This window comes from Adiantum capillus-veneris, unplaced genomic scaffold (genome assembly GCF_014529385.1).
Source record: "Adiantum capillus-veneris isolate H3 unplaced genomic scaffold, ASM1452938v2 Hic_scaffold_372, whole genome shotgun sequence".
NCBI lineage: Eukaryota > Viridiplantae > Streptophyta > Polypodiopsida > Polypodiales > Pteridaceae > Adiantum > Adiantum capillus-veneris.
The window spans coordinates 750-14,558 of NW_028221474.1; the positions used below are offsets into that span (position 1 = coordinate 750).

The 13,809-nt window shown below is 45.7% G+C and overlaps 1 protein-coding gene and 1 pseudogene across 2 annotated transcripts; one reads left to right on the plus strand and one right to left on the minus strand.

Moving 5' to 3' along the window:
* The first annotated feature begins 2,659 nt into the window (after positions 1–2,659).
* Positions 2,660–3,296, plus strand: LOC147416913 (TLC domain-containing protein At5g14285-like; annotated as a pseudogene).
* A 6,922-nt stretch (positions 3,297–10,218) lies between these two features.
* LOC147416914 (ribonuclease III domain-containing protein RNC1, chloroplastic-like) lies at positions 10,219–13,231 on the minus strand. 2 transcript variants are annotated; one of them, XM_086507964.1, is made up of 4 exons: positions 12,485–13,231; positions 11,235–11,439; positions 10,941–11,144; positions 10,219–10,251 (listed from the first exon to the last, which is right to left on the minus strand). In XM_086507964.1, exons 1-4 carry the CDS (start codon positions 13,153–13,155, stop codon positions 10,234–10,236), a joined length of 1,098 nt encoding a protein of 365 aa, XP_086364090.1. In that variant the 5' UTR covers positions 13,156–13,231; the 3' UTR covers positions 10,219–10,233. The 2 variants fall into 2 exon arrangements, with proteins under 2 accessions (XP_086364090.1, XP_086364091.1); XM_086507965.1 differs by having other exon boundaries at positions 10,941–11,141; positions 12,485–13,228.
* Between the last annotated feature and the right edge of the window lie 578 nt (positions 13,232–13,809).

Consider the following 13,809-nt stretch of genomic DNA (forward strand, 5'->3'; position numbering starts at 1 on the left):
TTGATTCACCATCTAGGGTGGACAATTTTACTGCTCCACTTGGAGATACATCTTAAATGATAAATGGTCCGTTTCCATTTTTCTTTAACTTGGGAATGTGTTTTTAAGAGAATAGACTAGAACTAAGTCCCCTTTCTTGAAGATTTTTGTGATTAAGTGGGAATGAAATAATTGTTTTTGTTTCCACTTTTGTGCATAGATATGAGCTACAAACAGTTAGCCTTTGCTCGTCTAGCTTTTCCAAATCTTCAAGTCTTTCTGACAATTCATGTCCACAGTCCAATCAAGATTCTGTGCTACCCTTAATGTGGGCAATAGAAATTCTATTGGCAGTATGGCATCAAGTCCATAAACAAGGTTAAAGAGTGTAGCATTTAGAGATGTTTTGAATGAAACTCGATAAGCCCATAGAGTAGCATGGAGATTCATTTCTCAGTCTGTCCTTCCTAAACTAACCACTTTAGTCAGCATCAGGCTAAGAACTTTATTCGTATGCTCAGCTTGTCCGTTTGCTTGTGGGTGATAGGGAGCTGATTTGTTATGGATGACCATAAACTCATTAAACAAATACTCTATTACCTCATTGAGGAAATGAGTTCCCCAATCACTGACAAGCTCTATTGGAAATCCATATCTCGTGAATACATACTCATATAAGAATACATCAGTGGTTCTGGCATCATTCTTTTGAGTTGCTTTGGCCTCAGCCCACTTGGTCAAATAGTCCGTAGCTACAATGATATATTGAGCTTGATTTCTATAAGCTATTGGTCCAACAAAATCTATACTCCATTTTGTGAAAGCTCTAGCCCCCATCATTGGTCTTAAGGGCATGCTATCTACTCGTGATGGCATTTTTGCTTATTGACAAGCATCACACCTTCAAACATATTCTTTGACATCTGCAAAAAGTGTTGGCCACCATATGCCTGTCATCAAGATTTCTCTTGTGGTGTCTCACTAGAAAAGTGGCCTCTAATCCAGCATGTGCTTGTTCTATAATACTCGTTTTCATTTGCACAAAGACGCAAATATTGATCTTCACCTCTCCGATACAATTGGGCCCCAATAAGAGCATAGTCTCTTGCTTCAATTTCAATTGCTCTTTGACGGTGTTTACTCATATCCTCAGGAAATGTTTGGATCGATAAATAAGTAACCAGATAATTACTCCACTTAGGAACAAGTGACATTTGAAGCAATGTTACATGAGGAATGGGTGTTCGTTTTTGACATTGAGGGAATCCTTTACTGATTATATATAACCCTCGCCTACAATTGGCCAAAATAACGGCAATTCTCAGAGTGATAGTGATGATGAACCTAGCATCAACCTGATGCCCGAGTTCACTATGTTAGCTCTAGGTTCTACAGCCTACTCACCCTGCTGCATTCACAGTTACATTGCCGACAAGTGGACAGTCTACCCAATGGGCATAGTGGACAATGTGCCTCTGCAGGTACAAGACTTTACTTTTAATTTGGATTTTGTTGTGGTTCGTCTTCCCCAGATTGAGGGCGGATTTCCCTTGCTCATCGGTAGACCATGGCTGCGACACACCAAAGCACTTCATGATTGGGGAAAGGATGCCATGTGGATACATACTTTTGGCTCCCCGATGCAACCCATTCGCCTAGAAGGAGGCATGGATCCCGTCGGGCAACATAGTTCTTTGTCCCTAGCAACCAGCCTTGAATGGAACAGCGTACTCCATCTGACGGGTCAGAGACGGATCTGTTGGAGTGGTTGGATGCTACCAAATCTATGCCCAGTTATGGAGTCTCTATTCACTCTTTACCTGAAGGTACACCCTCTTCCAATGTTTCCACAATAACTAAAACTAATGAGCCACCTGAGCCAGCTCAAAGGTTGAAGGTCATAGAAGCTACTCATGATGCGTCCTTGGTGGAAGCCTTTGAATTTGGTGAGCCTATGAAGAATCTTAGAGAGCGGACAAAAATCTCCTCTACAGCAGTTCACCCCCTTTCAACATCAGCCCCATTGGTGTCTGCTTCTCCGACCAGAACAAAGCTCTCCTCTGTGTCTAGCGAACTCCCTTCCCAAAGCTTCCTCAAGACCGGATACAACAAAAACCATGTTGATTTCAAGCTTGATATATTCCCTAATCATGATATTTCTCCACCGTGAGTGCCATCTCCCCTCACTACCCCCCCTCCCTCCTCGCCTTACCCCTCCCCAACTCGTCCCCCTACCCCTCCCAACTCGTCCCCTACCCCTCTCCCTACTCGCCCTACCCCCTCCACAATTCATCCCTCCCTCTCACCCAACTCGCCCCCTCCCCCTCCCCAACTCGTCCCTCCCTCTCACCCTCGCCCCCCCTCTAACCAGCCCTCGCCCCTTTCCCCCTACCCACTCTTCGTCCCCCTCTCTCTCTCCCTCGCCCCCCTAACTAGCCCTCGCCCCTTTCCCCCTACCCACCCCTCGTCCCCGTGCTCTCACCTCGCCCCCTACCCACCCCCCCCATACAGCCCTCGCCCCCGACCCACTCACCCTCACCTCACCACCCCCTCTCTCTCCATCGCACCCCTACCCACCCATCGCCCCCCTCTCTCTCCCTCGCCCCAACCCTCACCTATCCTTGCCCCAACCCACCCCCTCCCTCCCCCCGCCCTACCACCCGGCGCGCCATGCTGCTTCATGTCTCTGTTGTCTGTGCTACACAGCTCACTCGTCACTCTCCTTACTACATGGGATGTCGCTCTCCACTTCCACCAGCAATCCTTGCAATCCAAGCCATGGCAGCAGTTGCTAAAAGTGCGCAACACTCCCTTCCAAGACGTCGTTGTCGAGTTCAGCGTAGCCTCCTTCCCTGCCTACAACTGCATTATGCGCTCTTCATCCCAGAGGATGCCCTCTTCATTCTCCACCTATCGCCAATGCCAGCTACATGCGCTCCTGCCGTTACTATACAAAGCACGGTGCACTCTCCATCATGCTCCTCTTGGGTCTAGCCGAGTGCACCAGTTTCATGCAGAATTTCTGGACCCTTGCTTCCCTTGCAAGAGCCACATGAACTTTCCACTACCTCAATGTGGTTTTTCTTCCCTTCTTTACTTTTGTTAGAGGCTTCCTTGGGCCTCTACTAACATGGCACATCTCTGTGTATTGCTTCTCCGGGCAAGCAAATTCGATTATCCCTAGGTGGCTTTCCTTCTATTGGATGCTTGTTGTAAGTCTAGCTAGCATCTTTTGGGTGGCCAAGCTGTAGGCAAGGCTTTTTGCTGCTCGTAGAGTGATAGCTCTTGCAAATGCTAAATCAACGAGGTTAGATTGAGTCTAAATCCGTATTACATCGATCATGTACACGTTGAGCTCTTCTGGATCAATAGAATCTCGGGCTATCCCCTCTCCCCTCCCTTACCTACTCCTTCCAGTCTAGACAACTGCAACTAACTGCAAATTCCTCCACTTCGGGTGCTTTGTGGGCTTCGTTAATCTTGGCAGTCTTCAGTCTTCTGTTTCTACTTTCTAGTCAGCTTACCTCATTGCGCCGGGGGGTCATTACTTCTTCGGTATATCTTGCAAATATCGACATTGCTTCATTGGTACTTCTTTCTGGGAACTCAAATCTTCTCCAAACATCACCTTCTTCAGTCAGAGGGTACTGCGTTTTCTCCCGTTTTTCTTGGTGTTTCAAATGTTCTCTCTAGTCTCACTATTTTGTCTCACCGAGATTGTGAGTGGTTTTGTGGCGGGCAACCTAGCAGGGCTACAGTGTCACTTTCACATGACACACAGTTAGTACAGTTGGTACGGTCTGGTTCACACTAGACGGACTCTCTGGGCTGGGCAGTGACACGTGGTAGGGATACGGACGGTGGTCTAGTGGACATCATGGCCAGGTCACCACCACCACTCAGTTTGGAGATAGACTTAGATGGCTGACATTTATGCACCGTTGGTGGCTCTTTATGGTGGTAAATGTGAGTAGTAGTTGTTGGGTAGGATTATCTTCTTCTTCATATATGGTCCAGTGTCGTCGTCTAGAGTAGCGAGTCTGTACATAGCACGTCTGCACCATCCTTGCCGTCTGAGCCTCGACACCCCCATTGTACCTGTGAGTTATGGGCCGGAGCTTAGTGTGCTGCCACGCCAGAGTCTGTATCGGTTCTTTGAGATAGTCGAGTCCATATGTTCTGGTCTGCTACTATGTCTCTGTGTTGATCAATTATTATCTATTGTTTTCTTTGTTTTCATTCTGTTTTGATTGAGATATCACGCACATTGCACTGAGGAACCCCCACTGTAAAGAGCACGACACACTATCCACGCTACACTAGCCAACCTTTTACGGCTTGGATTTCAGTGTTGACTGGCCCGCGACCATCTCGTGGCGACCTGCCCTTTCCGACTGCAGGTGAAACCCTCAACCAACGGCCGTTTCACACTGGCCAAGCAATGTCCGAACATTTGTGATTTCAACAAGAGGGTCCCAAAAATTAAATAAAAATCAAAGGAACGAACCAGCAAATATATATAGTGATTGTCACAATCTCGTGGCAAGGACACTGGCAAGTAGGTATCCCAAAACCTCTGGCAATAGTCATCCAAAGTGTCTTCCTTCTTCATTCTCAAATGATGCCAAGCCGTAATGATATCTTCTTCATATTCTTTCGTGAACCAGGTAGACCACCATGTCTGTGTGTTTCCTTTCAAATAAGATGCTGCCCTTCATACCTTGGAGCGTTTTGAGAAACGACCTTCGAAGAAGGCGATGTGTCCCTTGCACACTTCTTTTGCGCTACGTGGACATGCTTCTGCCATAGTCTAGCATCAATCATAGCCTAGCTTAGGACTGAGCCTGACACTTTGTGAGCCTCTAGCAAGACGTGCATGTCCAAGCCGGTCATAGTTGCATACCCTCTCTTGCACAAGAACAATCATTTCATCATGCAAGCATTTTACCGCGTAAACCACCTCTTATAAGTCATTTTATTAAAAGTGACTTTTGGAATTCTTTTTTGTAAGTTTGTTGGAAAGCTCGCCCTACCCAGCATATAATTCCTATAAAAGAAACCCATTGGGCACTCAGTAGAAGCACAAGAAGCAGGGACACAGAAAGGGCAGGCACCACAGCAGACTGGCAGGCACCCTCAGGCTCCCCAGCGTTTTCTTAGTAATTCAGCCCAGCGTTTTCAGCATCAGCAAATCAGCATTTTCAGCCACCAGCGTTTTCAGTTCAGCCCTTAGCTTTGCGGATCCTCCCCATTCTGTTGCAGATCCTCGCCACATCGGCGGAACCCAGATCAGCCTAGCGTTTTCAGTTTCAACCACATCAGCCCAGCGTTTTGCAGATCCAGTCAAGACAGCTTGGCGTTCTTGCATTTCAGCATTAGTGCGACTTGGTGGTTGCAGATCCAAGCCGCAGTGCCGCAGCAGTAGCAGATCCTAGCAAAGTCTAGCGTTTTCAGTTTTCAGCCTTGACGCCGTCGTCATCGACACCATCGTCGTCGTCGACAACGTCATCGTCATCGCAGTCCCTATCTTGACGACAACACCTTTGTCATCGTCATAGCAGATCCCCATCTTGACGACGACACCTTCGCCGCCATCGTCGCAAATCCCGGACTTCAGGACGACACCATCGTCATGATCTCCATCGTAGTCGTCGACATAGTCGTCAGTAAGCACCACAGCATCAGTACCCCTTAGCATCAGCATCACAGCACTTAGTCATTGTAGTAGCATTTGTGCAAGAATAAAGAAAGTACTTGCTCTAGCAACAGAGCAAAGGGGCCCTTGAGGGTTGGGACTCGACATCCCTGTGTAATCTCTTTTCTCTCTCTTTCTTTCAGTTCAGTTCTTCCAAGTGAAGTAAAGCAACCCTTGTGTTTATGTGCGGAGCACTAGATCCGAGCAAAATTCTTATTCTCTTCCGTTGCACCTGACATTGGTATCAGAGCTTTGTGCGTGCTTCTGCTTCGCGAACTCAAGGGAAGAACCCCGAGAACCCAAGTTGAACCAAAGAACCTAAAGAACCTCGCCCAGTTTTTTTTTTCCTGAAGAATCTTTGAGCCCCGACCATGGACTTACCAGATCCTATCTTTATTGCCATGCCTTTGAAGGAAGATCGACATCAGATACACAAAAACCCTGATCTTGAGTACCAAGATCTACTCGCCTTGTATGCGGATATGGAAGGAGTTGGAGACAGGATCCCTAACCTCTTCTGCATTCGCATTCGCATTCGCATTCGCATGTAGCATGCATGCATTTCCCTCGTCATTGAACCTTTGGAAAGGACTCCGGAACCAAACCTCAGTCCATCAGCACCGGTAATGTTTTCACCACAATCAGTGTTCGGGAAACAGCTCTTGCTACAGCAGCTAGAGTCAGCACTATCTGGTATATAGCCCAGGCTGATATTCGGCAATCGTAGTAAGGCTGGACAGTGACCCTTACACGGTGTTTGCATCGCCAACAGTACCCACAACAACCGTAGTACCATCAGTCACTGGTTTCGGAGGAATCTACATTGGTTTGTGCATCCACAGCATCAGGAGCATTCATCAGTCAGCATCATAAGTATAGATAGAAGTTCGGCAATTGTGCCTCACTTTTAACAGGGGGGATGTCACGTGCGCACTTCACTTGCGCTACGTGGATATGCTTCTGCCATAGTCTAGCATTAGTCATAGCCTAGCTTAGGACTGAGCCTGGTACTTTGTGAGCCTCTACCAGGACGTGCATGTCCAAGCTAGCCATAGTTGCATACCCTCTCTTGCACAAGAACGGTCATTTCATCATGCAGGCATTTTATCGCGTGAACCACCTTTATGAGTCACTTTATTAAAAGTGACATTTGGAATTCATTTTTGTAAGTTTGTTGGAAAGCTTGCCCTACCCAACATATAATTCCTATAAAAGAAACCCATTGGGCACTCAATAGAAGCAGAAGAAGCAGGGACACAGAAAGGGCAGGCACCGCAACAGACCGGCAAGCACCCTTAGGCTCCCCAACGTTTTCTCAGCAATTCAGCCCAGCATTTCAGCATCAACAAATCAGCGTTTTCAGCCATCAGCCACCCACGTTTTCAGTTCAGCCCTTAGCTTCGCGGATCCTCCCCATTCCGTTGCAGATCCTCGCCGCATCGGCAGAACCCAGATCAGCCCAACGTTTTGCAGATCCAACCAAGACAGCCTAGCGTTTTTGCATTTCAGCATTAGTGCGACTCGGCGGTTGCAGATCCAAGCCGCAGTGCCGCAGCAGTAGCTGATCCCCAGCAAGAAGGCTAGCGTTTTCAGTTTTCAGCCTTGGCACCATCGTCGTCAACATCATCATCGTCATCGCAGTCCCTATCTTGACGACACCTTCGTCATTGTCCTCGCAGATCCCTATCTAGACAACGACACCTTCGTCGCCATCGTCGCAGATCCCGGACTTCACGATGACACCATCGTCGTCGTCGTCATAGTCTCCGTTGTCGTCGTCGACACAGCCGTCATCAAGTACCACCACATCAGTACCCCTTAGCATCAGCATCTCAACACTTAGTCATTGTAGTAGCATTTGTGCAAAAATAAAGAAAGTACTTGCTCTGGCAACAGAGCAAGGGGGCCCTTGAGGGTTGAGACCCGACATCCCTATGTCATCTCTTTTCTCTCTCTTTCTTTCAGTTCAGTTGAGTTCTTTCAAGTGAAGTAAAGCAACCCTTGTGTTTGTGCGTGGAGTACTAAATCCGAGCAAAAACCTTACTCTCTTCCGTTGCACCTGACACGATGTCAAACTGCTCTATGAATTCAAGGGCTCAATGGGTGTCCTGATAGCCCGCAAACATGTCAAACTTGACTGCTTGATCCCCATCCTTGAACTCTTTGGTCTTCTTATTATGTTTCTCATTGTTTGAACTATCAAAAGAGGATGAGGTCTCCTCCTTTGAGTTGCTAGATGGTTTCCTAAGCCTTCTAGACTTTTTCAAGAATCTACTTTTCTTACTTTTTTGGCTTTTTCTCAGCTGCTTCCGAATTTTCTCATCTTCGCTCAAACTAGAGGAAGACAAACAGTCAGAACTTTCTGAAGACGAAGAAACAAACGAACACGCTTCTTTGATCTGCTCACTACCTCAAAAGTCAATTTTCAGCCCAAATAACTGGAGAAATCCGATGATTTTCTCTTATTCCGAGAGTTCTTTAGGCTTTTCCTCAACTGGTTTGTCTTCTTTCAAGAGCTTTGTCAAACTCTTTTTGCAAATACAGTTTCTGCTTTTCTACACTCGACTTTGCTTTTTGCTTCATTACCGACTTGAGAGGAGAGTGGATAGCCTCTCGCCATCTAGAGTGAACCTTGTCAAGTGGGTAATTCTTCACGTCATTCACAGATTTCGGGTCCTCGTAGTACTTGATTAACATAATCTTTTCATGCACGTGTTAACCTGCAGTGGACATATGCAATCCATTCTGTCAAGATTCCCCGCCAGAAATTTGCCAAAATCTCCAAACTCCTCAGAAAAATGCTTACTCCCATTGTTGGTTTTCTCTGCTCCCCCGCAAGGCTTTTACTTTTCACCATCTCTCGGCAGACTAAAAATCAAAGGGTGTTGTTTCTATCAAATTCTCTGTGAGAACTCGTGTACTGTAGAAAGGGTCAAATCCTCCGTAGAAGAAGAATCGTCTGAGCTCTAATACCACTGTTTACAGGCTTAGACACTCCAAGCGAGAAATCAATAGCAACACACAACCAAAATTTGCAAATAATTGAACTTGACTAGAGCGAGAGAGAGAGAGAGAGGAGAGTCAACATAAAACGACGGAGTTCCATCCCCAAATGCATTAACTCCAAACCCCTTCCGGTATTTCTTTATTATTGCTTTCCAAAGGTACAACTCCCTTAGGATCGAAATCTCCCAACACTCTGCGTCCATATGCTCTCTCACAGTGGCCCTCAAGACACTTATGCAGGGGATTAACCCTAAAAAGCATGCGCCCAAAAATTGCCATCCGTACAATCCTGCACATCAACATGGTATTAGCGCGAAACGCGAAACATCCGTACAATCATGCCACATCAGCTACAGCCTAGTAATTGCAGAATTCGGCCAGTCCTTACATCATCACTTTGCATTATTAGGGTTTAGGCACCTCGGCCATTATCTTCAAGTTGGCAGGGGTTAAAGTTTTTAACTCTTAACCCTATGTTTTAACTCTTAACCCTATGGTCCTCTTGGCCGTTCTTTTTAAGTTGGGCATGCCACATCACCAACATGTGACACAAGGCTTGTCCACTCTCTCTTCATCTCTCTCTAGCGTTTTTCTTCCTCCTCTTCTTTTCTCTCTCTCACGCATGTTCCACCATTCTGTTGCACTTCAATACGAGATTCATCTCAAGAATTCTCCATGGAGTACTTCTATCACTGAGATACCTCAAAACCTTGTGAAGGTACCTACTTTTTTCACATTTCCCCTTCAATAAGAGCTAGATGCTACAACCATAGCATTTGGCCGATTATGATGATGGCAATGTTGATTCATGATCTTGCAACCTTCGTGACCGAGAAGATTGCCAAGCCGTCATTAACTATCAAATAAAGATAGAGTTGATTTCGATCGAACTTGTTTCTCATGACTTGAGTATTCTGAAAGACACGAGCGTCTTACAACCAAACCAAGCTCACATTATACATAGCATAGCCTGCGTTCGATTGGGGAACCATAGTTCCAGATGCGACTGAGCTCGGTTGACGTATGACTGAGTTTTTCAGACTCACCCATCTACCCTGGTCCCCCCCCTACCTATGTTTTGGAATTTGTAGCCTTCACTCTACCAAGTTTTTGGCTTGCTTCAACTGGTGTTTCATTGCATTCTATGGTTTTTGTTGTCATATGTAGACTGTTTTTGTATTGCCCTGTGGAATCCAGCACATGGAATCCTAAGGGGTCTGATCCGCACTTCCATACCCGTCCACGTCCGACGTATGGTTGATATGAAAAAACTCTTACAAAGAACTCCGATCTGCGTAGATGACGGTTCAGCAAAGTGCAACAGCTCAGTAAGGAGTCACCCTTGGTAGAGGAGAGGCTCTTTCTTTGTCCCATTGTGTGATGTAGCCACTATATGTTCTATTTCCATCTAGGAAGATCTCCCCTCTTCATACATATTTCCTCACGCTAGCGATTGATGTAGCCCATTGGGCAGTTTTTGAACTCATAGAAGAGTCTACCTTGTGCAAAAAAGGCATATCCTCCACTTGAAGAGCAATTGACCTCAGCCATAGTCACATGGGATGAAAGACCTGCAAGGCCATGAAAGACGTAAACGGCTTTCTCTTTTCACCAGATGGGTTTAAAAATGGCTTTTTAAAAATACATTTAGTATGCGATGTTTGGAACTTTGTGAAGAAACAGCAAAACAGAAACAAGAAAAGGGGACTTTGGAAACAAAGTTTCCAATACGATAGGGCCTGAAACAGCATTTCCTTGTAACTATGACCTCAGCTGTACTACCTCAATCGGAGGGCTAAAAGAGTCTACTTTATGCAAAAAGGACATAACCCCCACTTGAAAAGAAATTGACCCCAGCTGTACTGCCTCAATCAAAAACTGTTTATGTACCCGGTATTATATATACCTTGATGAATCCAAGATTCAGCTTTTAAGGAAAGTGCAAGATTAAGACTTATGGTAGTATTTACTTCATGTAGATTGTGTTTTGTTTTTTTGGTTCTTCTTGCCTACTTATAATAAAGTCTTATATTGCCAATTGCATCCCATCTTTCTGCCCTTGTATTCTTACCCGATACTTTGCAAGCAACCAAATAGTAACCGTCACGTCTAATTGTTTGAATGTTGAGTGACTTAAAACTGTGGCCACCTTTTGATGCATATTTATTAACCTCAACTTGTTCTTGTGACTAAAACTTTGTAATCAAGCATGTAGGATATAGCTAATACTGATAAGAGTCAAGAGTGAAGCATTGAAAACCTGAAGACCGAGCTCTAACTCAGCATTCCTGGATACTGCCAAGGCCGTTCCTTCATCTTCGAATTGCAATGGGTACCCAAGAACTTCCAACACTCTAGGAAGACTGTTTATCTCCCACATGTTGCCTCTGAAACGGGTAATGCCAGGAGGAACACATGCCCTAAAAAGCATTTTCTTTGTGAAAAGAGAAATGCCTGAGGCCTGCTGTAATGACAAGCACAAAACACAAGATTTTACAGCAATTTTTTACTAAAACTGGAGCTTACAGCCAAATAATACAGGACAAAACCATACCGTGCAGGCTGTAACATCCTTCCAATGTAGGCGTTCTTGCTCAAACTCTGGATACACTTTGTCCACATCCTTATAACGAAGCCTGGGGCTTGGCTGGCATTGCTTACAATCAGGGTCCAAACCAAAGACTTCAAAAAGAACACGATAAACTTCATGCATGCCCATGTAGAGGTAGGACACACCAAGTATAGCCCAAAATACATCCCTGCAGAGCAATCAAGTTGATGTAAGCGCAGTAAGAAGGCAGGCTTAACTACTTCTCAAATACCCCTTCAACACAAACACTTCCCGTTTATCTCTTTCTGTACCAAAAAATGTAGCGAACCATCATCGAACAATACACAATGCTGAAATTTATTTCCTTTTAGAAACCTTTTTGGCTTCCTCATGTTTTCTAAGCAATCCTATGTGACTTTACTACCACTATACAATGTCGCTCACAAGGCCAGCCATAATCCTCAATGCTAATTATAACGCATACACTCCCTCTTGAGAACCTGTTGGCTTCCTCACGATTTTCTAGTTCTCCTTAGCAACTCTTCAAACTCAATTTATAGAACACAATATTGCCTACAGCTTAGTCAGATACAGTATAGAAAACTGTCGATTGTGAGAAAATTAAGAAACAATGTTATAAATGTTAACAACTGTATCCGGGTAGCTTTTCCCATGAATCTTTAGTGAAAGCATTTGAGATGGGAGTTGGCACGGCTCCTTCTTTGCGGTTTGCTTTTCAATAGCACCATGCAATAGTTCTAGTTTAGTCCTCTCACAGACCAAACAATCCTGATGTTGATTTTTCTTTTCATTGTTTTCTTAAAGAGGCCGAGAGTCTTTGATTGTTTACGAGGTTTTGACTAGACAAAGGATGTGCCGGCGGTCACCCTTCCTTTAGTCTTGTGAATAATGACTAATCATATTGTACCTCTGGCACCATATAATGTAAAAATAGCTATGCTGCCACAAAGTTCACAAAGCTCAAGACAGACAGCCAAAAAATACCTCCTTTCAGCATTGAGCACAATTTCGATTTCATTCATGGCACAGTTGCAAGGAACTATTTGCTTTAAAAGATGTCTTCTATATGCTTCAATACCCTACGTGCCATGGGAAACCTCTAAGATTCCACACGTAAATGCAAGTTCTTTAATCAAACTACAAACTTGCTACAATGTCTTCTTCACAAAAGGCTTTGGATGTAGATGATAGGCAGCTATATAAACAAAAAATGCAACAAAGAGGATGACTACCTGCAAATTTTGAGTTTGGTCCGACTGTCCACCTCTTTCATATGATTGGCCGCAAAAACGATTCCATGGAGGCCAGCAGACTCAATCCAATGAGGTAAGACTCTTTTGCTCGTCAAACCAAATATGCGTTCGCGGATGGAAGCAGTTACATCTCGGGGGTAACGCAAAAGGAAGTACTCTACAAGAGCGAGCTCTAAGACAAACTGCCCAAGAAAGGCAAGCCTGGAGTGCCCAACTTTGACATATTTGGCATGCGCACTTCTATGAGTGCCCATGTGCTGGAAGGCGAGGTAGAGGAGGGAGTCCAAATGGAAGAGAGGGTTTTCTTTGTCTGCAGAAGAGGCGACGCTCATCGTGCAAGGGGCATAAAGCAAGGACTCTTTGATAGGGGACAGGTTCTCTTTGATCCATGTAAAATCTTCTGTGCAGAGAGGTGAATGGGGGATGCAAGAACTCAGCAAGGGGAGGGACTTCACAGAGAGTTGGGGGCTCTGCGTGAGCTGGCGCACAAGCTCCTGGTTGGGCTCCAGTAGAAGTGCAAGAGGGCCCCTGCGCTTGAGTTCCTTAGGGGAGCACTCTTCTACGAGGGCTGGAGAGCAGGTGCTGAAGAGCAATTGCTGGTGTCTGCCACGCACAGCTCGAAGTTTAGTTAGCAGACCTCGGCATACCATTACGAACACATTTGAAACATGCACGATGCTCGTTAGCCGGTGTTGAAACGAAATGGGCACTCTAAGGCGCGTGTCACACTGGGACGGGCGCCCATGGGGATTTTGCAGGCAGTGGCAGCCTTTTCATGTCACACTGGGGCAATACTAAAATGTTGGCTATAGGCTTCAGTGACGAGGCATTGGCCAAGTGGTTTGACGAGCGCGTTTCACGCTGCAGGGTCAGGGCTCAAGGCCTCTCTCGTGCTCTCCCCCCCTCACTTTTTCAATTGTCCACCACTTTGAGAAGATGGCCAGGCAAGCGAGGCCGCCCCTCTGACAATACCTCGCGGCCAACTTCGCTTTTTTTCACCGACGAATAACGGCGCGCCATCTCAACTTGGACCGCATTTGCCTGCCCCGGTGTGACACGGACCTAAGGGTGCATTCAGACTGCGCGTCTGCAGCCCAGCACCCGTCACCTTTTCCAAACATCTCCATTCACACTGCTCTACATTCCGCGCACTCATTGGAACAAGTTGCATGCATTTGTGTGTTATAAATCTTGGTAATCATCTCTCTCTCTCTCTCTCTCTCTCTCTCTCTCTCTCTCTCTCTCTCTCTCTCATACCTCGAGTAACATAACAGATATATTATAACTTGACCGCCATAGAGGTT